Here is a 23750-nt window from a genome sequence, read left to right on the forward strand (position 1 = left end):
TAGCTCTGTTTTACTTCCACTTGTTGCCGGCTGTCTATGTAATCAGTGCTACTCAGATTCCTTCTGACTACCTTGCTCCCAGTCCATCCAGGACAAGCTAAGTTTTGTTTGCTCATTTTTTGATCAGCAGTGTTTATCATGTTTTCTTGTCCAGCTTGCTAAAATGTGATTCCCCCGCTTGCGGGATGCTCTAGTGGACTGAGTTTCTCCCCACACACCATTAGTTGGTGCGTGGGTTCTTGAAATCTCAGGATGGATATTTTGTAAGGGTTTTTTATTGATCGCATAGACCCCTGCTCTATTTTCTGCTTTCTAGTACTAGTGGGCCTCTTTTGCTGAATCTGATTTCATCCCTACGTATGTGCTTTCTTCTTACTTCACCGTTAATATTTGTTGGGGGCTTCTATATCTTTGGGGATTATTTCTCTGGAGGCAAGCGAGGTCTTTCTTTCTCTTTAGGGGTAGCTAGTTCCTCAGGCTGGCTCGAGACGTCTAGGAATTTTTTAGGCACGTTCACCGGCTACCTCTAGTTGTTTTGGATAGGTTCAGATTTGCGATCAGTCCAGTTACCATCTCCCTAGAGCTTGTCCTTAGTTTATTCACTTGCTGGTCTATTCGTGATCCTCAGCCACTAAGGATCATAACAGTACAGCCGGCCTGTAAAGTGTTAATTGCATGGCAGAAGCAGGAGAAAAGAAGCCTTGAGAATTTTTTTTTTTTTTTTTTTTTGCCGTGTGTCTAGCTACTGTGGCTAGCTTCTCTCCTCCTCTTAATCTTGGTGTGGCTCTGAGTTCAGCTTCTGACATGGATGTCCAGAGCTTGGCTTCCAGTCTGGATCATCTTGCTGCTAGGGTTCAAAGTATTCAGGATTTTGTTGTTCACAGTCCTATGTCAGAGCCTAGAATACCTATTCCGGAGTTGTTTTCTGGAGATAGATCTAGGTTCCTGAATTTTAGGAACAATTGTAAGTTGTTTCTTTCTTTGAAACCTCGTTCCTCTGGTCATGCCGTTCAACAAGCTAAGATTATCATTTCCTTTTTGCGTGGTGACCCACAAGATTGGGCCTTCGCATTGGCGCCAGGGGATCCTGCATTGCTTAGTGTAGATGCGTTTTTCCTAGCCCTTGGATTGCTCTATGAGGAACCTAATCTTGAGAACCAGGCTGAAAAAACGTTATTGGCCCTCTCGCAGGGGCAAGATGAAGCAGAGGTGTACTGCCAGAAATTTCGGAAATGGTCGGTGCTTACTCAGTGGAATGAGTGTGCCCTGGCTGCAAATTTCAGAGAAGGTCTTTCTGAAGCCATTAAGAATGTCATGGTGGGGTTCCCTACGCCTGCAGGTCTGAATGAGTCAATGACTCTGGCCATTCAGATTGATCGGCGTTTGCGGGAGCGCAAACCTGTGCACCATTTGGCGGTGTCTTCTGAACAGACACCTGAATCTATGCAATGTGACAGAATTCTGACCAGAAGTGAACGACAAAATTATAGACGGCAAAATGGGTTGTGCTTTTACTGTGGTGACTCAGCTCATGTTATCTCAGCATGCTCTAAGCGCAAAAAAAGGTTGATAAATCTGTCACCATTGGTACTTTACAGCCTAAGTTCATTTTGTCTGTTACCCTGATTTGTTCCCTGTCATCTTACCCGGTTAATGCTTTTGTAGATTCAGGTGCCACCCTGAGTCTAATGGATTGGTCATTTGCCAGGCGCTGTGGTTTTGATTTGGAGCCTTTAAAATTCCCTATTCCACTAAGGGGAATTGATTCTACACCATTGGCTATGAATAGACCTCAGTACTGGACACAAGTGACCATGTGCATGACTCCTGTTCATCAGGAGGTGATTCGCTTTCTTGTACTGCATAATTTGCATGATGTCGTCGTGTTGGGTCTACCATGGTTGCAGACTCATAATCCAGTCCTGGATTGGAAAGCTATGTCGGTGTCAAGTTGGGGTTGTCAGGGAATTCATGGTGACGCTCCTGTGGTGTCAATTGCTTCGTCCACTCCTTCTGAAGTCCCTACGTTTTTGTCACACTACCAGGATGTATTTGAGGAGCCCAAACTCAATTCTCTACCTCCTCATAGGGACTGTGATTGTGCTATAAATTTGATTCCTGGTAGTAAGTTTCCTAAGGGACGACTTTTCAATTTATCTGTGCCGGAGCATGCTGCCATGCGATGTTATATAAAGGAGTCTTTAGAGAAGGGACATATTCGCCCGTCCTCATCCCCTCTTGGTGCAGGATTCTTTTTTGTGGCTAAAAAGGATGGTTCCCTGAGACCCTGTATTGATTATCGCCTTTTGAATAAAATTACGGTCAAATTTCAGTATCCTTTGCCATTGTTAACTGATTTGTTTGCTCGCATTAGGGGGTCTAGTTGGTTCACCAAGATAGATCTTCGTGGTGCGTATAACCTTGTGCGTATAAAACAGGGTGATGAATGGAAAACTGCATTTAATACGCCTGAAGGCCATTTTGAGTACTTGGTGATGCCTTTTGGACTTTCTAATGCTCCTTCAGTCTTTCAGTCCTTTATGCATGACATCTTCCGTGAATATCTGGATAAGTTTATGATTGTGTATCTGGATGATATTCTGTTTTTTTTCGGATGATTGGGAGTCTCATGTTAAGCCGGTCAGGATGGTCTTTCAGGTCCTGCGTGACAATGCTTTATTTGTGAAGGGCTCAAAATGTCTTTTTGGAGTCCAGAAGATTTCTTTTTTGGGTTTCATTTTTTCTCCTTCTACTATTGAGATGGACCCAGTCAAGGTTCAGGCTATTCATGACTGGACGCAGCCTACATCTGTTAAGAGTCTTCAGAAGTTCTTGGGTTTTGCTAATTTTTACCGTCGCTTCATAGCTAATTTTTCTGGCGTTGTTAAGCCTTTGACGGATTTGACCAAGAAGGGTTCTGATGTGACTAATTGGTCTTCTGCGGCTGTGGAGGCCTTTCGGGAGCTGAAGCGTCGGTTTTCTTCGGCTCCGGTCTTATGTCAGCCAGATGTCTCACTTCCCTTCCAGGTGGAGGTTGATGCTTCCGAGATTGGAGCGGGGGCTGTTTTGTCGCAGAGAAGCCCCGATGGCTCTGTGATGAAGCCATGTGCTTTCTTTTCAAGAAAGTTTTCGCCTGCCGAGCGGAATTATGATGTCGGTAATCGGGAGCTGTTGGCTATGAAGTGGGCATTTGAGGAGTGGCGACATTGGCTCGAGGGAGCTAAACATCGTGTGGTGGTCTTGACTGACCACAAGAATTTGATTTATCTCGAGTCGGCCAAGCGGCTGAATCCCAGACAGGCTCGTTGGTCGTTGTTTTTCTCTCGTTTTGATTTCATGGTCTCGTACCTGCCGGGTTCGAAGAATGTGAAGGCTGATGCTCTTTCTAGGAGTTTTGCGCCTGACTCTCCTGGAGATTCAGAGCCGGCTGGTATCCTTAGAGAAGGGGTGATTTTGTCTGCCATCTCCCCAGATTTGCGACGTGTGCTGCAAGAGTTTCAGGCGGATAGACCTGACCGCTGTCCACCGGAGAGACTGTTTGTCCCGGATAGATGGACCAACAGAGTCATCTCCGAGGTTCATTCTTCGGTGTTGGCGGGTAATCCTGGAATATTTGGTACCTGAGACTTGGTGGCCAGGTCTTTTTGGTGGCCTTCCTTGTCGCGGGATGTGCGTTCCTTTGTGCAGTCTTGTGGAATTTGTGCTCGGGCGAAGCCTTGCTGTTCTCGTGCCAGTGGTTTGCTGTTACCTTTGCCTGTCCCGAAGAGGCCTTGGACGCACATTTCCATGGATTTTATTTCAGATCTCCCTGTCTCTCACAGAATGTCTGTCATCTGGGTGGTGTGTGATCGTTTTTCCGAGTTGGTTCCACTGTTTTTTCAAAATGTGGTTCATTTGCACGGGATTCCTGAGAACATTGTTTCTGACAGAGGATCCCAGTTTGTGTCTAGATTTTGGCGGACCTTTTGTGCTAAGTTGGGCATTGAATTGTCTTTTTCGTCGGCCTTCCATCCTCAGACGAATGGCCAAACCGAGCGAACTAATCAGACCTTGGAGACTTATTTAAGATGTTTTGTTTCTGCTGACCAGGACGACTGGGTTACTTTTTTGCCGTTGGCCGAGTTTGCCCTTAATAATCGGGCTAGTTCTGCTACTTTGGTTTCTCCTTTTTTTTGTAATTCGGGGTTTCATCCTCGTTTTTCCTCGGGTCAGGTGGAGCCTTCTGACTGTCCTGGAGTGGATGTTGTGGTGGATAGGTTGCATCAGATTTGGAATCATGTGGTGGACAATTTGAAGTTGTCACAAGAGAAGGCTCAGCTCTTTGCCAACCGCCGTCGCTGTGTGGGTCCCCGACTTCGCGTTGGGGACTTGGTGTGGTTGTCTTCTCGCTTCGTTCCTATGAAGGTCTCCTCTCCTAAGTTCAAGCCTCGGTTTATCGGTCCTTATAAGATTCTGGAAGTCCTTGGCCCTGTGTCATTCCGTCTGGACCTCCCGGCATCATTTGCTATTCATAATGTGTTCCATCGCTCGTTGTTGCGGAGGTATGTGGTACCTGTGGTTCCTCCGGTTGAGCCTCCTGCCCCGGTGCTGGTTGAGGCAGAATTGGAATACGTGGTGGAGAAGATCTTGGATTCTCGTGTTTCTAGACGGAGGCTCCAGTATTTGGTCAAGTGGAAGGGCTATGGTCAGGAGGATAATTCTTGGGTTGTCGCCTCTGATGTTCATGCGGCCGATTTGGTTCGTGCCTTCCATGTGGCTCATCCTGATCACCCTGGGGGTTTTCATGAGGGTTCGGTGACCCCTCCTTAAGGGGGGGGGGGTACTGTTGTGAACTCTGTTTTCGGGCTCCCTCTTGTGGTCACTGGTGGTATTGTGTGACTTTTGCTTTGGGCTCCCCCTGGTGGCTTTGTTTGTTATCCTGCTGGTCTCTGGTTATCAGCTGGTTCGTTATCCTCTGGGAGGTTCCTATATAGCTCTGTTTTACTTCCACTTGTTGCCGGCTGTCTATGTAATCAGTGCTACTCAGATTCCTTCTGACTACCTTGCTCCCAGTCCATCCAGGACAAGCTAAGTTTTGTTTGCTCATTTTTTGATCAGCAGTGTTTATCATGTTTTCTTGTTCAGCTTGCTAAAATGTGATTCCCCCGCTTGCGGGATGCTCTAGTGGACTGAGTTTCTCCCCACACACCATTAGTTGGTGCGTGGGTTCTTGAAATCTCAGGATGGATATTTTGTAAGGGTTTTTTATTGATCGCATAGACCCCTGCTCTATTTTCTGCTTTCTAGTACTAGTGGGCCTCTTTTGCTGAATCTGATTTCATCCCTACGTATGTGCCTTCTTCTTACGTCACCGTTAATATTTGTTGGGGGCTTCTATATCTTTGGGGATTATTTCTCTAGAGGCAAGCGAGGTCTTTCTTTCTCTTTAGGGGTAGCTAGTTCATCAGGCTGGCTCGAGACGTCTAGGAATTTTTTAGGCACGTTCACCGGCTACCTCTAGTTGTTTTGGATAGGTTCAGATTTGCGATCAGTCCAGTTACCATCTCCCTAGAGCTTGTCCTTAGTTTATTCACTTGCTGGTCTATTCGTGATCCTCAGCCACTAAGGATCATAACAGGCCGTACAGCCCTCCATGTGCTCGCCAGAGGTAGCCTGACTGCCATTAGGTACCGAGATGAGATCCTCAGACCCCTTGTGAGACCATATGCTGGTGCGGTTGGCCCTGGGTTCCTCCTAATGCAGGACAATGCCAGAGCTCATGTGGCTGGAGTGTTTCAGCAGTTCCTGCAAGATGAAGGCATTAAAGCCATGAACTGGCCCGCCAGTTCCCCAGACCTGAATCCGATTGAGCACATCCGGGACATCATGCCTCTCTCCATCCACCAACATCACGTTGCACCACAGACTGTCCAGGAGTTGGCGGATGCTTTAGACCAGGTCTGGGAGGGGATCCCTCAGGAGACCTTTAGCCACCTCATCAGGAGCATTCCCAGGCGTTGTACAGTAGGGAGGTCATACAGGCACGTGGAGGCCACACACAATACTGAGCATCTTTTCCTTGTCATGAGGCATTTCCACTGAAGTTGAATCAGCCTGTAATTTGATTTTCCACTTTGATTTTGAGCATTATTAAAAATATTGTAAAATAAGATGACCAAACAAGGCAAGTCTTCATTGTTCAACCACCACAACCCCTTTGTATACCAGACCAATGCCCAAACCCCATAACCTCCCTCTCCAAGATCACTATAGGAGGGCTTAATTGTCTCTCCAAATCGCACCTCACCACCTGTGCGCTTGACCCCATCCCATCCCACCTCCTCCCCAACCTCACCACCACACTTATCCCATCCCTAACCCACCTCTTCAACCTATCACTAACTTCTGGCACCTTCCCTTCTGCTTTCAAACATGCCACAATCACGCCTATCCTTAAAAAGCCAACCCTCGACCCAACAGCTATGTCCAGCTATCGCCCAATATCGCTGCTTCCATTCGCTTCCAAAAATCCTGGAGCAGCACATCCACGCTGAACTTTCCTCCCACCTCTCATCTAACTTGCTCTTTGACAATCTACAATGTGGTTTTTGCCCCCATCACTCAACTGAGACAGCCCTGATCAAAATCACTAATGACCTACATACAGCCAAAGCTAAAGGACAACAATACTCTGTACTCCTTCTAGACCTGTCCTCTGCTTTTGACACAGTTGACCACTGCCTCCTACTACAGAATGTAAGCCCGCAAGGGCAGGGTCGTCAGTCTGTAATTGTTAGTTTGCTTACTGTAAGTGATATGTAAATTGTATGTAACCCCTTCTCATGTACAGCACCATGGAATCAATGGTGCTATATAAATAAATAATAATAATATTCCAAATCCAGACCGCCGTAGGATATTCATTTTGATTTACATTGATAATTGTTATGTATTATTGTTCTGAACACATTCCACTATGCAATGAATAAAAATTTGCAACTGGAATATTTCATTCAGAGATATCTAGGATGTGGTATTTTAGTGTCCCCTTTATTTTTTTGAGCAGTGTATAATGGCCACATAGTAAATTAGTGGATGATTAGTCATGGAAGCATGGTTTTGCCCAGACTACATTATCAGTGAAACTGTATTTAAATCCCACGCCAATATCACGGATTGGTCGCGGCCGGCCGGGCGCAACCAATCAGCGCAGCAGGGTTTAAATCCCGAGCCAATATCGCTGATTGGTTGCGCACGGCCGGCCACGACCAATCAGCAAAGCGTGGTTCAAATCCCGCCCCAATTTGCAGCCGGACTGCGCCTGTCGCTGACTGGATGCGGGCAGCTGGCGAGACCAATCAGCGACGCGGGATTTCCGTTACAGACAAATAGACAGAATTAGACGATTATATAGTAGATACCCGATGCATTAGAATCGGGCCACCATCTAGTATTCATATAAACATTGGTGCTTACATTTATGTTTTAACCCATTGGACACACTGCCATTGTTTTTCTCCTGTCTTTATTTTAAGAGTCAAAACTTTTATTAGTCATCTATCGCTGTATAACAGCTTGTTTTCTACCTGATGACTTATAGTTTTCAAAGACACCATTTATTTTACCATATGATAAACTTTAAAATGGGGAAAATTTTTATTCTCTCCCTCACAGACTATCCTCCATGTTATTCTCTCAAACACACTGTCCTCCATGTTATTCTCTCAAACACACACTGTCCTCCATGTTATTTTCTCCCTCACAGACTGTCCTCCATGTTATTCTCTCCCTCACAGACTGTCCTCCATATTATTCTCTCCCTCACACACTGTCCTCCGTGTTATTCTCTCCCTCACACACTGTCCTCCATGTTATTCTCTCCCTCACACACTGTCCTCCATGTTATTCTCTCCCTCACACACTGTCCTCCATGTTATTCTCTCCCTCACACACTGTCCTCCATGTTATTCTCTCCCTCACAGACTGTCCTCCATATTATTCTCTCCCTCAAGGACTGTCCTCCATGTTATTCTCTCCATCACACACTGTCCTCCATGTTATTCTCTCCCTCACACACTGTCCTCCATGTTATTCTCTCCCTCACACACTGTCCTCCATGTTATTCTCTCCCTCACACACTGTCCTCCATGTTATTCTCTCCCTCACACACTGTCCTTCATGTTATTCTCTCCCTCACAGACTGTCCTCCATGTTATTCTCTCCCTCACACACGGTCCTCCATGTTATTCTCTCCCTCACACACTGTCCTCCATGTTATTCTCTCCCTCACACACTGTCCTCCATGTTATTCTCTCCCTCACAGACTGTCCTCCATGTTATTCTCTCCCTCACAGACTGTTCTCCATATTATTCTCTCCCTCACAGACTGTCCTTCATGTTATTCTTGCTCTAGTATATGTATGTAGTTTATTTATGAATGCTGATTCGTCGAGGCCGGCCGGGCATGACCAATCAGCGACATGGGATTTTGGTTACAGACAAACAGACCCTTAGACAATTTTATATTAATGTGTATGTATATATATTATATATACACACACACACACACACACACACACACACACAGTACAGACCAATTGTACAAGAGAATGCCAAGAGTGTGAAAAGCAGTCATCAAAGCAAAAGGCGGCTACTTTGAAGAACCTAGAATATAAGACATAATTTCAGTTGTTTCACACTTTTTTGTTAAGTATATAATTCCACATGTGTTAATTCATAGTTTTGATGCCTTCAGTGTGAATGTACAATTTTCATAGTCATGAAAATACAGAAAAATCTTTAAATGAGAAGGTGTGTCCAAACTTTTGGTCTGTACTGTATATGTATATATATATATATATATATATATATATATATATATATATATATATATATATATATATATATATATGTTATTACACCGCAGAGTGAAGTATGGCAACGTTTCGGGTAATGTACCCTTCGTCAAGCGGTATTTGAAGGGATGCAGTCACACCGCATTCCTCAACATCCATTCCTGGTTGTACCACTGGGTTCCTTCTCCAACGGGCAATAGAAATTTCTACACTACCTCTTGATCCCCAGACAGCCCAGTGATTCCATCCTTTCATGTACCGCGTGATGAAGGGTATATTACCCAAAACGTTGCCATACTTCACACTGCGGTGTAATAACTTTTTTTTTTATATATGAAGGTAGAATGTGAGGTACATAGCAGTAAAGAAGCTGGAAGAAACATAGTTTTCACTAAATAATTGCCACTTACATCCTTATGGCTCCTCTCCTCATGTGACGACCATAATAAAGAGTTGCTTTTTTCATGTACCAGTGGCGAACACACTTCTCTTTCAGTTTCTCATGCGGTTTTTGCTCACAATTTTAGAAAAATTAAAAGCATTAAGATGGTCTGTTCCACTGGAATAAACACCCAATCTCTTCTTCATAACGTAAATTTGAGGTTGATCAATGCACCTTTTGTCTGTCAGTTGTCCCACTAATTACCTTATCACACCCCTGTGACATGAGCAACAAAATTTGTAAGAGCGGCATGCCTGATTCCAGAGTCTTTAGAATCTCTGCCTCCCTGACAATCCTCAGTAATCAAGGGTTTGCACCCCGGCTTCATCGCTGCACTGTACATGTGCAGGGAGAAAGCAGTGCCGTAGGACTCAACCAAGATTTGCAGAGCCGGAGGCAACGACCGACTTTATCCTGCTTCAGTTTTTTTCTTGGGCATATGATGAGTGTGCCGATGAAGCCCGTGTGCATACACACAATTTACATGGACATTGTCAGGTGAGGCAGACAATAGCGGTGACACGGCTCTTGTAAATCATGTGACTCACAACTACAGGAGCGGGATGATTAGCTACATGATTAGCGGGATGTCTAGTCTATGGAAAGCAACGCCCCCATGACTAGTCACCCACTAATTAGCATATCAACATCACAAAAATGATTTTTGTAATATGAAGAAATCAATAGGACAATAAAATGGGCTTGTTAGGAAGGGTATAACAGTATCAATAAATACATAATGGCAGTTTAGGGGGCCTGGGAAAGCTGACAGGTTCCCTTTTAAGTAATATACCTCTTCTCAATGTGATGGATTCAAATTATGCAGGAGCATGACCTATTAAATGGCTAATGACAAAATGAGTAATGTAATGTAGCTTACTGCTTAGAGGAGTTGTCTAGTATAGAAAACACATTTTTACATAAAGTACTCGAGAGCTCTAAATTAATGGACGGGGTCCTCAGTTGAAGGTCCTCATCTCTACAGAGTGAGGATCAGTTATAAAAGTATTTTTTACTATGGTGGACATGTTCTGCATTACACATAAAGCCAACTGAAAGGAATGGGCACAGTGTATTGCTCAATTTCACATGTGGTGGCTCTAAAGAGAAATTGAACACTTACTTTCAATGGACTTTTCTAGTACATGGTGATTATACAACGTAGAGAACCTCCTTAAAAGATTGGTGTGCTAAAGTAAGGTTTTCGTATGACAATGCATCCATCCTTGGGTGACCTGGTATGAAAAAATAAATTGGCAAATACGATAAAACCATCTAACCTTAGCCAGAAGACACTGAAGTTGTTTTACTTCACTGTTAGCCTTCAAGAGCTCTTGTCGAAGTTCTGAGCAGGTGAGCTCCAGATGTTCCTTGTCCATGTGGACAGACTTCAGCACCTCTTGAGATGTCCAGTTTTCTATATTATTGTTAGGTGTTACTGTTGTGATTTCAGGTACTTTTTGCCTCTCTCCATCCAATTGAGTTTTTAAACAGTTACTTTCCACTCTGAGACCATCAATTATGGTATTTTGGTCTTCCACAGTTTTTGACAAATTACCTCTCTCTTTTCGTTCACTGTCCAATAAATTTTGTAATTTACTGACTTCTTCTTTTAGTCTTTTGATCATTACTTGGGCCTCTTGGTGCTCTTTCTCAAGACTTCTCAGGCTACTTGTTAATTGCTGCTGAATGTTGAGCAGTTTCTCTCTTTCAAACTGAGATTGTTCAGCAAGTTCTGTATACTTCTTCTCCATCTCAGATAACTTGCTTTGGACATGTACTTCTTCGGTCTTTGACCTTTCTTGTAAAAGAGTCATTAGTTTTTCATTTTCCTGACTGAGCTGTTCTGCTTTCTGTCTTTGTTGCTGAAGGGAGCTTTCCAGAAATGCTTTCTCTTCCACTAGCTTCTCACTTTCCATTGTAAGCTCTTGCACCATGAGATTCTGATCAGACAGTTCTTGTAGTGTAGCCTGAAGTTCTTCTGCAGTACAATGTTGATTTTCTTCCATTTTATGTATCCTTTCAGTCAACGAGGCTACAGAAAGGTCACTTATGTTATTTGGGGAACTACCACTAGTTGAACATTTAGAGCCTTGGCATGGAATACTTCCTGAAGAACCAGGTCTAGAAGGGACATCTGCAATATGCTCAAAATCTGAATCGGGTGATAAAGATGCTTTTGTCACATCGCTACTTGAAGAACCGGATAAGTGTAAACCACTTTCTCCTGCAGGCAAGTGACAGTTTTCGGATCTACCGACCACTGGACTCTTTGCCTTACTCCCAACACTTGCACCTCGTGTGGAAGGAGAAATGAGACTGCTATCTGTGCCATTGCTGGTCGTAGTGTCAGAGAGAGGTGACTGTTCTAAACAATTTAATTTCTCTTTCAGGTTTTTGTTTTCTTGCCTAAGCAAACCGAGCTCCTGTTGGAAAGCTATGGTCTTGTCTTGAAGAGTTTTCATGAATAAATCGGTATCACAACCCTGCATAAGATGACTTTCCACATCTGGGTCCGGGATATCAGAAACTGAACTTTCTCGGACTTTACATTTCTGCAGCTCACTTTGCAGTTTACTGATTTCAAAATCTTTTGTTTTTGCTTCAGCCAAGAGCTCCTTAACTTGCAGTTCCAATATCGATTTGTTGTTGGGTTCATTTTCTTGTTTAATTTTTGGTGCTGCGCGGACAGTCTTAGGTGTAAGAGTGCTGGGAGATGTAGGACTTGGTAGTATTTTTTTGGTTGTAGGGGCCTGGGCACGCAAATTTGTTCTGTCCCTTGTTATTTGAGTTGACAGTTCTCGAGGAGTTGGTATACCAGTCCTTCTTGTTGATGACAGCCCTATTAAAAAAAAATATAAATATATGTTAGTATTTCTTCTATGAAAGGGTTCTTATTATATTAACAGCATATTAAATGAGACATTTATTAGGTTTTTTATGGATGTAATTATTTTTCAGAGCAAACAAAAGTCAAGTGGTTGGAGTTCAAAGTGAAAAGATGCATTTCCACTTATCATTTTCGGCAATACATCATCTTATTTTTACTAATAAAAGTTGATTAATCAACTCCACCTATGAACTGAACAAATGTTAATTTACTATACAATGACAATAAAAGTAGAGGTACCTTTACACCAATCATTTACCAAATTACAACTTTTCTAAATTATTGCTTTATATCTAGATTTGCCAGGTTCTATTGTTACATTCCTTAATATAATACATAAAAGGATCAAGGGCCCATTAAAAGGGGTTATCCCTGATTCTATTATTTTTCTCAAACTCCCTGTAGCCTAATAATCCTTCTAAAAGCAATTTACCCCAGATCTCTGCTGGGTTTGTTTGCTTCTTATAGAGAGTAGATTAGCAAAGACATTATTAATGCAGCTACATTCTGTGCTCAGATGAATGTATGCATTTTTGTCCCCTATACACTTTCAAGGTCAGGAAAAGTGATTTAAGGAACCGGAAGAACATAAAATGTAAAACTACTAAACCCTTAACCCACTTGCTCATAATTAACTGTTTATGATTTAAAAAAAAATCGGAATTAAAAAATCAGCATCAGAAATAGCCACAGTACGCCTCTGTCTTGGGTTAAGCACCCGGTAGAATAAGAAACAAAGCAAGCAGTGTGCAGAAGAAAAGGAAGATAGCAAAGGACATTCTGACTAAGGAGCCGGCAGCCCACTCATTCAGGTCAAAGAGTTAGACATCCACAGCTGGAGAATTCCAGGCTAAAAAGCAGAGAAAAGAACAAGATACACTGGTAATTAGACTATTATTAAAGGATGGAGAATTACGTCACACAGTAGACAAATGGCCCTGCGTTCTGCTGCAATCACAGAACTATTAATCCCGGTCATGGTTTCTCGAGATCTTTTCCAAGCCTGTTCCCCAGAATTGCACATGTTCACCATAGAGGAACCCAAGCAACACAATGTGAATACCCTGCAAGACAATGACGCCATCCTAATGGAGGGCTGTATACATTAATGTAGGGATGGCTGGGCTGATTGAAGTCTCCAAGTTTTTCTGGTTGATTTTTACTTACAAACAACTCTTTCTAAATACCGTATATCCTTCTCTTAAGATCATCACTAACCATAACTTAAGATAAAAAGAAAATGAATAAATACCTTGTAGTAAGTAAATAGATATTAATAGTACATGTAATAATGCACGGTACTCAGCTCACACTTAACAACAGGGCCATCTAGGTACCGCATGTTATTTACATGTACTATTTATTTACTTACGGCAGGGTATTTATGCGTTTAGTTTTTTCTTAGGTTATGTTTTCCAATGGCCAGTGTGAATGTGCACCTACTCACTGCACTTCTATCAACATTTGTTCCAGCTCATTTCTTTGCTGTTGCTTGAGAGGTCTTGCACTTTGGACACAGAGGCGCGGCTCCCCCTTTTTGGGCTGTGCATTTAGTTTACATTTATTATGCTTTGCTTATATAGCGCCGTCGTATTCCGCAGTGCTTTACCGACATGATTATCGGTGTCCCTAATGGGACTCACAATATAAATTCCCTATCAGTATGTCTTTGGAGTGTGGCAGGAAACCGGAGGAAACCCATGCAAACATGGGAGAACACACAAACTCCTTGCAGATGTTGTCCTTGGTGGGATTTGAACCCAGGACTCCAGAGTTGCAAGGCTGCACTGCTAACCACTGAGCCACCGTGCTATATAGCTTTCCACAGGCAGGTGTTTTAACAGTCAGACCTTGGTCCTGTTCTGCTCACATCTATTGAGGCATGTTGGCACATAGAGAGGTTTTATTTTAGAGATAAGGTGTACCCACGCGGGATGGCCCTATCGCGGCTGGATAGCTTATACACTTTTTTGATTATAACAGTGTCAACTAAGTACCCAATGTTATTTACATGTACTACCAAATAACTATTTATTTACTTACTTCCGGGTAAATATTTCTTTTGTTCTTATCTTAGGTTATGTTTGTTAATTGCCACAATGTGAATGTGGACCTACACACTGCACTAAAGGTACCGTCACATTAAGCGACGCTGCAGCGATATAGACAACGATGCCGATCGCTGCAGCGTTGCTGTTTCGTCGTTGTGTGGTCGCTGGAGAGCTGTCACACACAGGATCCTGATCGCTGCTGCGTGTCAAACACAACGATATCGCTATCCAGGACGCTGCAACGTCACGGATCGCTATCGTTATCGTTGTTAAGTTGTTCAGTGTGAAGGTACCTTTATACCAATATGTGCTTCAGCTATTGATGAGCAAACATACTCTGATAAGGTCAAACCGTTTAAAAAGAGGTGTATTGCCGGCTCTTGCTTCTGTGGTTATCTCAGCTGAGATTGAAATCTACTTGGGTGTAGGCTGGACACCAGACAACTGAGCGAATACGGGTGCACACCAAAAATCGAATCAATTATAGTCCAAATACAGAGAAAAAAGGTGGCACTCACCATCCGGTAAAACATTCCTTTATTTAGTCCATGACATTGGTACAGCGGAAGTTCCCCACTTTTAAAGAAGTGGTCCCCAAATAATAGTACTCACCCTCCCCAGGCCCTGCTCTGGCTTCAGCTCCCTCCTCATACCCCCCCTGTTCAATCTCAGGGTTTTGGCAGCAGAGTTGACTTCACGTTGAGAACTGGAATCCGATAAGGCCACTTACCGTAACTTAAATTGGTTGGGTACTCATGAGAAGAAGTGGTGTATGTGAAAAGTATCATTAAAAGTGCTAAAGAATTTTGCAAGAACTTCTTCTTTTCAACAAATTTAGAATTTCAGTTACCAAGTTTTTCATTTTTCCTTATAACCCAATTGATGGGTTGCTTACACTAAACAATTTAGTGATGTTAAAAGACAATCGATTGTTCTTGGCAGCTAAAGCCCTGTTTACACAGGATAACGCGCTGCCGAAAACTATGATCTTTTGTGCAGGCCGAAAGATAAAAGTTTCACAAGCGTTTTGCTTGTTTGTGGGGTGATCGGCAGTACAATTATCGGAATGCACATTCATTAGATTCTTGCAGAGTAACTGGACCTTTACACATGTGCCATTTATAACACTATTGTCCTACATAGCAAACGGACCGTCAGATTACCGCAGGCAACATGGGACAGGTGCGACTACTACCTTTACACCTCTGCTACTGGAGACAAAAAAATGAATAAAAAGGCAGCTACCAGTCAGGTCAGCAGTTGTTCATAGTGAAGATGGCGATGGCAATATTGCGGAGGACAGAGGTAATCACTCTGCAGCACAAAATAGGTTTGCGTAGCCTGCAGTCAAACAAAGTGATGTCTCAGCAATGCTTTTATTGATAGTGAGTAAATATAAAAAGATTAGCACTTGTTTAACTATTCTGGGTGATAAATAAAAAAACACACAGATACATAGTATTCACTTTTCGATTAATAAGTATTATTGTGAAATATAAGTTATTACCTTTAAGGAGGATAATAAATTAAAAAACAGACCAATGTGCACGGATTTCAGGGATTAAGAACTGCCTCCTATCTGCAAGTATCCACAGCTCTTCTTTAGATTAGCCGGCCTGGCGTGATGTCGTTGAAGTGGTGTAACGCAGATGTAATGTCTCTCCAGGTCGGCTACTCAAAAGAAGAGCTGTGGATGCGGTCAGATTACAGGCCGTTCTTAGGATTCCACCCGACAACTACAGATTACAAACATGGCCAATGGACCAAGCCCTGGGAATCGATTCACACAAACGCTAGCCCCTACTACGGATGAGTGAGTGTGCAGGGATAAGGTGTTATCTGAGCATGCTCGGGTCCTAACAGAGTGTCTTCAGAATGCTCAAAAAATATGTTCAAACCCCGGCGGCTGCATGACTTACTGCTGTCCGACAGCCGCAACACATGCAGGGATTGCCGGTTTGTTAGACAATCCTTGTATGTGTTGTGGCTGTTGAACAGCCATGAGACATGCAACTGCGGGGACTCAAAACATATTACTCGAGCATTCTGAAGACACTCGGTTAGGACCCGAGCATGCTCAGATAACACCTTATCCCTGCACATTCGCTCTTCACTATTCCCTACACAATGACAAAAATAAGAAATGATTATATAAATATTGAAGAGGAAAATGTTGTTCATAACGATCTGGGCTGTTCTGACTGGACAACTTCTGTCATTTGAAACTATACAATGTGGCAACCAATCCGGTAGCCAAAAATTGAGTTCCATGAACAAAAGCATTCAAGATCAAGTACCATAGTTAGGTGGGGTCCAATTTATTGATAAATATCACAAAACAAAAATGCGTGTTGGGAATTTGAATGCAATCATCTTTTTGTTAGATCATGTCATTATTACCGTATTTGCTTTACCTTTTGAATGTATACATAGCAAGCAGTTCTAAACCCGGCACAATGACTCACAACTACTGTGTGCTTAATTAGAGGTGTGGTGCCATGTGTATATTTAATACTACAAAATTAAACCAAACATGTTATATGGGATCAGATTTTTCGGATTCTAGAAGTTTGTGATTATTAAAGAATTATCTAATTTATAGCTTTTATTACGAGAGGTAAACTGTAATAACATACTACTGAAAAGCTAGCTTGCTGCAACAATGTCGTATCCATTTCTGTACTGCTCTCTATAATTACCAGAATGATAAGTAGTATCAAATAAAACATATACTCTATGTGACCGCAGAATTTCGTTCTCCAGCAGAACTTGGCACCTGTCCACACTGCCAAAAGTACCAATACCTGGTTTACAAACAACAGTATCACTGTGCTTGATTGGCAGCAAACTCGCCTGACCTTAACCCCATAGAGAATCTATAGGGTATTGTCAAGAGGAAGATGAGACACCAGACCCAACAATGTAGACAAACTGAAGGCTGCTATCAAAGCAACCTGGGCTTCCATAACATCTCAGCAGTGCCACAGACTGATCGCCTCCATGCCACACCACATTGATGCAGTAATTGATGCAAAAGGAGCCCGACCAAGTATTGAGTGCATTTATTGAACATACATTTCAGTAGGCCAAGAGTTTGGATTTTAAAATAATTTTCAAGCTGGTGTTATAAAGTATTCTAATTTACTGAGAAATTGACTTTTGGGTTTTCATTGGCTTGAAGCAATAATCATCAATATTAACAGAAATAAACACTTGAAACAGATCACAGTTTGTAAGGACTCTATATTAGAGTTTCACTTTTTGCATTGAAGAACTGAAATAAATGAACTTTTTGATGATATTCTAATTTTGTGAGATGCACCTGTACTTATAAAATATTATATAATAGCAATTACTGGTTTAGTTCACTATTTTAAATTAAAAATACTATTCTATTTCTCATTGGAGAATTCATAGAAAAGACCAGAGAGTGCACAGAAAGGTCCTGGGAAATTGTAATCCATTTTTTATACAGAGCCATAAATAAGCCAACATTTCAAGTTCAGCCAATTAAACACACCTTAATCCAAAAAGGAAAAGTTCTTGGTGGTCCTCATTTTACAAACACACCCAAACCACATGTTCTTTTGTTTGCTGTGGTAAATTAATGAGGACAATCCTTCATTTAATAACAATAGGACAGGACTTTTCCATGGAAACACTTTTATATGTCACAGAGTCTGTGGTGGTCTGGCAGCTGGAACCCCACCAACCTGGAGAACAAGGCGGTCCAGTCTTCTATTCTCGGCAAAGATATTATATCATTTTCCAATAATAAGAATAGAAATTACAAAAAACGTTTGAGTGAGAAGCCTCGTGCAGCTCCCAATTATTTCAATAAAACATAAATACCGTGGGGGAAAATAAATATTTGATACACTGCAGATTTTCCAAGTTTTCCCACCTACAAAAAAATGGAAAGGTCTGTAATTTTTATAGTAGGTACACTTCAAGTGTGAGAGACAGAATCTATAAATAAAAAACAGAAAAATCACATTGTATGAATTTTGAAATAATTAAATTGCATTTTATTGCATGAAATAAGTATTTGATCACCAACGAACCAGCAAGAATTCTGGCTCTCACAGACCTATTAGTTTTTATTTTAGGAACCATCCTACTCAGCACTCATTACCTGTATTAATTGCACCTGTCTGAACTCGTTACCTGTGTAAAAGACACCTGTCCACACACAATCAATCACACTCCAACCTCTCCACCATGGCCAAGACCAAAGAGCTGTCTAAGGACACCAGGGACAAAATTGTAGACCTGCACAAGGCTGGGATGGGCTACAGGATAATAGACAAGCAGCTTGGTGAGAAGGCAACAACTGTTGGCACAATTATTAGAAAATGTAAGAAACAAGATGACGGTCAAGGTATTGCCCACGATCAGGAAGAGCAGTGTTTTGGACACAGCTCACCTGTGCTGCATCCAAAATGCTGCGTCCTACATTAGAAGCACAGTGGATGGGATTTATAGAAATCTCATGCCCACTGTGCTTCTATTTAATGTTGCATGTACTCACCTGCAGTGTGGGTTTACAAGCAGCAGCATGTCTATCTGCAACTGTGTAGTTTCACCCATAGACATTCACTAGAGGCGGTCAATCTGCATGGTTCAATGAACACATGCAGATTTAATTGCACAATTAGAACGCAGCATTTTGGACACAGCGAAAATACGCTGCATCCAAAACGCTGCCATTTCCCGATTGTGGTCACATAGCCTTTATCTTCCTCGGTCTGCTGTTCCATACAAGATCTCAGCCAGAACTACATTGGAGGACCTGGTCAATGAACTGAAGATAGCTCGGACCACAAACATTACTGTTAATAACATACTACGCCGTCATGGATTAAAATCCTGCAGGGCACGCAAGGTCCCCCTGCTCACACCAGCACATGTTCAGGCCAATTGAAGTTCGCCAATAACCATCTGGATGATCCAGAGGAGGAATGGGAGGCTATGTGGTCAGATGACATCAAAATAGATCTTTTTGGTATCAACTCCACTCGCCGTGTTTGGAAGAAGGATGAGTAAAACCCCAAAAACACAGTCCCAACCATGAAGCATGGTGGGGGAAACATACTTTAGGGGTGCTTTTCTGCAAGGGGGACAGAATCACTGCACTGTATTGAAGGGAGGATGGATGGGGTCATGTATTGTGAGTTTTTGGCAATCTCCTTCCCTAAGTAAGAGCATTGAAGATGGGTCATGGCTGGGTCTTCCGGCTTGACAATGACCAGAAACACAGCCAGGGTAACTAAGGAGTGACTCAGTAAGAGGCATTTCAAGGTCCTGGAGAGGCCTAGCCAGTCTCCAGACCTGAACGCAATAGAAAATCTTTGGAGGGAGCTGAAACTCAATGTTGCCCAGCGACAGCCCCAAAACCTGAAAGATCTGGAGAAGATCTGTATGGAGGACTGGGCCAAAATCCCTGCTGCAGTGTGTGCAAACTTGGTCAAGAACTACAGGAAATGCCTGACCTCTGTAATTGCAAACAAAGGTTTATGTACCAAATATTAATTTCTGTTTTTCTATTGTATCAAATACTTTTTTCTGTTTTTTATTTTTAGATTCTGTCTTTCACAGTTGAAGTGTACCTATGATAAAAATGACAGACCTCTCCATTCTTTGGAAGTGGAAAAACTTTTTTTTATTTTTTAAATAACAAAACGCTGACTTGTACTGCTCATCAATTTTGTTTGGTTAGTGGTGCCTCTTGCTTAATGGTGTTGCAGCCTCTGTGGCCTTTCAGAAAAGGTAAAGTGTATATACTGACAGACCCTTAAGGTACCTTCACACTAAACGACGCTGCAGCGATACAGACACCGATGCCGATCGCTGCAGCGTCGCTGGAGAGCTGTCACACAGACCGCTCTCCAGCGACCAACGATGCCGAGGTCCCCGGGTAACCAGGGTAAACATCGGGTTGCTAAGCGCAGGGCCGCGCTTAGTAACCCGATGTTTACCCTGGTTACCAGTGTAAAATGTAAAAAAACAAACACTACATACTCACCTTCGCGTCCCCCGGTGTCCGCTTCCTGCACTGACTGAGCGCCGGCCCTAACAGCAGAGCGGTGACGTCACCGCTGTGCTGTGCTTTCACTTTACGGCCGGCGCTCAGTCAGTGCAGGAAGCGGACGCCGGGGGACGCGAAGGTGAGTATGTACTGTTTGTTTTTTTACATTTTACACTGGTAACCAGGGTAAACATCGGGTTACTAAGCGCGGCCCTGCGCTTAGTAACCTGATATTTACCCTGGTTACCATTGTAAAACATCGCTGGTATCGTTGCTTTTGCTATCAAACACAACGATACACGGCGATCTGACGACCAAATAAAGTTCTGAACTTTAATCAACGACCAGCGATATCACAGCAGGATCCTGATCGCTGCTGCGTGTCAAACACAACGATATCGCTAGCCAGGACGCTGCAACGTCACGGATCGCTAGCGATATCGTTTAGTGTGACGGTACCTTTAGATTGCACTCAGGTGGACTTCCTGTCACTAAGCATGTGACTTATGAAGGTAATTGTTGCACCAGAAATTTTTAGGTTGTTCATAGCAAAAGGGGTGAAAACATATGCAACAGGTTAAATAACACAATGAGAAGGATGAGAAATATTTCCAGGAATATTTTTTCTTTAAAAAAAAGATTGCTTATCGACAAAAGTTTTTTTTAGCCCTACCAATGCTTAACCCCTTTACCCCCAAGAGTGGTTTGCACGTTAATGACCGGGCCAATTTTTACAATTCTGACCACTGTTACTTTATGAGGTAATAACTCTGGAAAGCTTCCATGGATCCTGGTGATTCTGACACTGTTTTCTCATGACATATTTTACTTCACATGAGGGTTAAAATTTCTTCGATATTACCTGCGTTTATTTGTGAAAAAATGGAAATTTGGCGAAAATGTTGAAAAATTTCGCAATTTTCCAATTTTGAATTTTCATGCCCTTAAATCACAGAGATATGTCACACAAAATACTTAATAAGTAACATTTCCCATATATCTACTTTACATAAGCAAAATTTTGGAACCAACATTTTTTTTGTTAGGAAGTTATAAGGGTTAAAAGTTGATCAGCGATTTCTCATTTTTACACCTTTTTTTTATTTTTTTTTTTAGTTTTTTTTTTAGGGACCACATCACATTTGAAGTCACTTTGAGGGGTCTAAGTGATAGAAAATAACCAAGTGTGACACCATTCTAAAAACTGCACCCCTCAAGGTGCTCAAAACCACATTCAAAAAGTGTATTAACCCTTCAGGTGCATCACCGGAATTTTTGGAATGTTTGAAAACAAAACAAAAAATTAACATTTAACTTTTTTTTTCACAAAATATGTATTTCAGATCCAATTTTTTTTATTTTACCAAGGGTAACAGGAGAAATTGGACCCCAAAAGTTGTTGTCCAATTTGTCCTGAGTACGCTGATAGCCCATATGTGGGGGCGAACCACTGTTTGGGTGCACAGCAGAGCGCAGAATTGGGTGGAATGGAGATCGGACACCATGTCGCATTTGGAGAACCCCTGATGTGCATAAACAGTGGAAGCTCCCCAATTCTAACTCCAACCCTAACCCCAACACACCCCTAACCCTAATCCCAGCCCTAACCATAACCCTAACCACAAACCTAACCCTATCCCTAACTCTAACTTTAGCCCCAACCCTAACCCTAATGGGAAATTAGAAATAAATAAAAAAATTTATTTTATTATTTTTCCCTAACTAAGGGGGTGATAAAGTGGGTTTGATTTACTATTTATAGTGGGTTTTTATATCGGGTTTTTATGTTTGGGAGCTGTCACACGCTAAAAAATGCTTTTTATTGCAAAAAATAGTTTTTGCATCACCACATTTTGAGAGCTATAATTTTTCCATATTTTGGCCCACTCATGAAAGGTCTTGTCTTTTGCGGGAAGAGTTTTTATTGGTCCCATTTTTGGGCACATTACATTTTTTGATCGCTTTTTATTATGATTTTTGGGAGGTAGAATGAACGAAAACCAACAATTCCTGAATTTCTTTTGGGTGGGGCGTTTATACCGTTCCACGTGTGGTAAAATTAATGAGGCAGGTTTATTTTTTGGGTCAGTAAGATTACAGCGATACCTCATTAGATCATTTTGTATTATGTTTTGGCGCTTTTATACAATAAAAAATTATTGTATATAAAAAAATCATTGTTTTTGCATCGCTTTATTCTGCGAGCTATAACTTTTTTATTTTTCTGCTGATTGAGCTATATGGGGCTCCTTTTTTACGGGATAAGATGACGTTTTCAGCTGTACCATGTTTATTTATATTCGTCTTTTTGATCGCGTGTTATTCCACTTTTTGTTAGTAGGTATGATGATAAAGCATTGGTTTTTGCTTCTTTTTTTTACTGTGTTCACTGAAGGGGTTACTAGTGGGACAGTTTTATAGGTTTGGTCGCTACGGACAGACACGGCGATACTAAATATGTGTACTTCTGTTTTTTTTATTTACATAAAGAAATGTATTTATTGGAATCATATTTATTTTTTCTTTATTTAGGAATTTAAAAAAAAATATTTTTAAACAGTATATTTTTTTCATTAACTTTTTTACGTTGTCCTAGGGTGGGACATCACTGTATAAAGTCAGATGCTGATCTGAAACTTTACACGGCACGGTGTCAGATCAGTGATCTGACAGGCAGTGAAGGAGGCTTCTCACGTCCTTCTCTCAGTAGGCACTGACAAGCCACCTCCATGCAAGACCCGGAAGGACCCCGCTGCAATCTTGGATCCGGGGGTCTGCAGGCAGGGAGAACCTCAGAACAATGCGTTCACATCATGTTGTTCTGAGGGACTGAGGGAAGCACGCAGGGAGCCCCCTCCCTGCGTGACGCTTCTCTATGCCACCGGAATGCTGCGATCTTGTTTGATCGCAGTGTTCGGGGGTTAAAGTGCCGGGAGCGGTCCGTGACAGCTCCTGGCACTTAGTGTCGGGTGTCAGCTGTGAGAATCAGATGACACCCGGCCCCGATCGGCCGCACACCCCTGTGTGCGTGGCCGAATGGCCTCAACGTACTATTCCGTCCATGGGGATTAAGTCCCAGGTCACATGGACGGAATAGTACGTTGGATGGCAGAAAGGGGTTAAAAAATTTAAATAAGGATCTTATCTAGATGTGTTGTGAGATCTTTGAACCCCCAAGAGTTTCACTACAGTTTATGACACAGAGCCGTGAAAATAAAAATTCTTTTTTTTTTCCACAAAAATTATTTTTTAGCCCCCAGTTTGGTATTTTCCCAAGGGTAACAGGACAAATTGGACAACAACTTTTGGGGTCCAATTTCTCCTGAGTACGCTGATACCCGATATGTGGGGGGAAACCACCGTTTGGGCGCATGGCAGAGCTCGGAAGGGAAGGAGCGCCATTTAGAATGCAGACTTAGATGGATTGGTCTGCAGGCGTCACGTTGCATTTGCAGAGCCCCTGATGTACCTAAACAATAGAAACTCCCCACATGTGACCCCATAT

General features: G+C 42.3%; 1 protein-coding gene across 5 annotated transcripts in view; it reads right to left on the bottom strand.

Annotated features, from left to right (window-relative positions):
- SPECC1 (sperm antigen with calponin homology and coiled-coil domains 1) overlaps nucleotides 1-23750 on the bottom strand; it is a 543118-nt gene that overhangs the window by 236283 nt on the left and 283085 nt on the right. For all 5 annotated transcript variants that reach the window (XM_077294264.1, XM_077294265.1, XM_077294266.1 and 2 more), the window contains one exon: nucleotides 10557-12118. In XM_077294264.1, the coding sequence (XP_077150379.1) occupies nucleotides 10557-12118 (1562 nt within the window). The remainder of the gene's footprint in view (nucleotides 1-10556; nucleotides 12119-23750) is intronic.

This window comes from Ranitomeya variabilis, chromosome 3 (genome assembly GCF_051348905.1).
Source record: "Ranitomeya variabilis isolate aRanVar5 chromosome 3, aRanVar5.hap1, whole genome shotgun sequence".
Classification (NCBI taxonomy): domain Eukaryota; kingdom Metazoa; phylum Chordata; class Amphibia; order Anura; family Dendrobatidae; genus Ranitomeya; species Ranitomeya variabilis.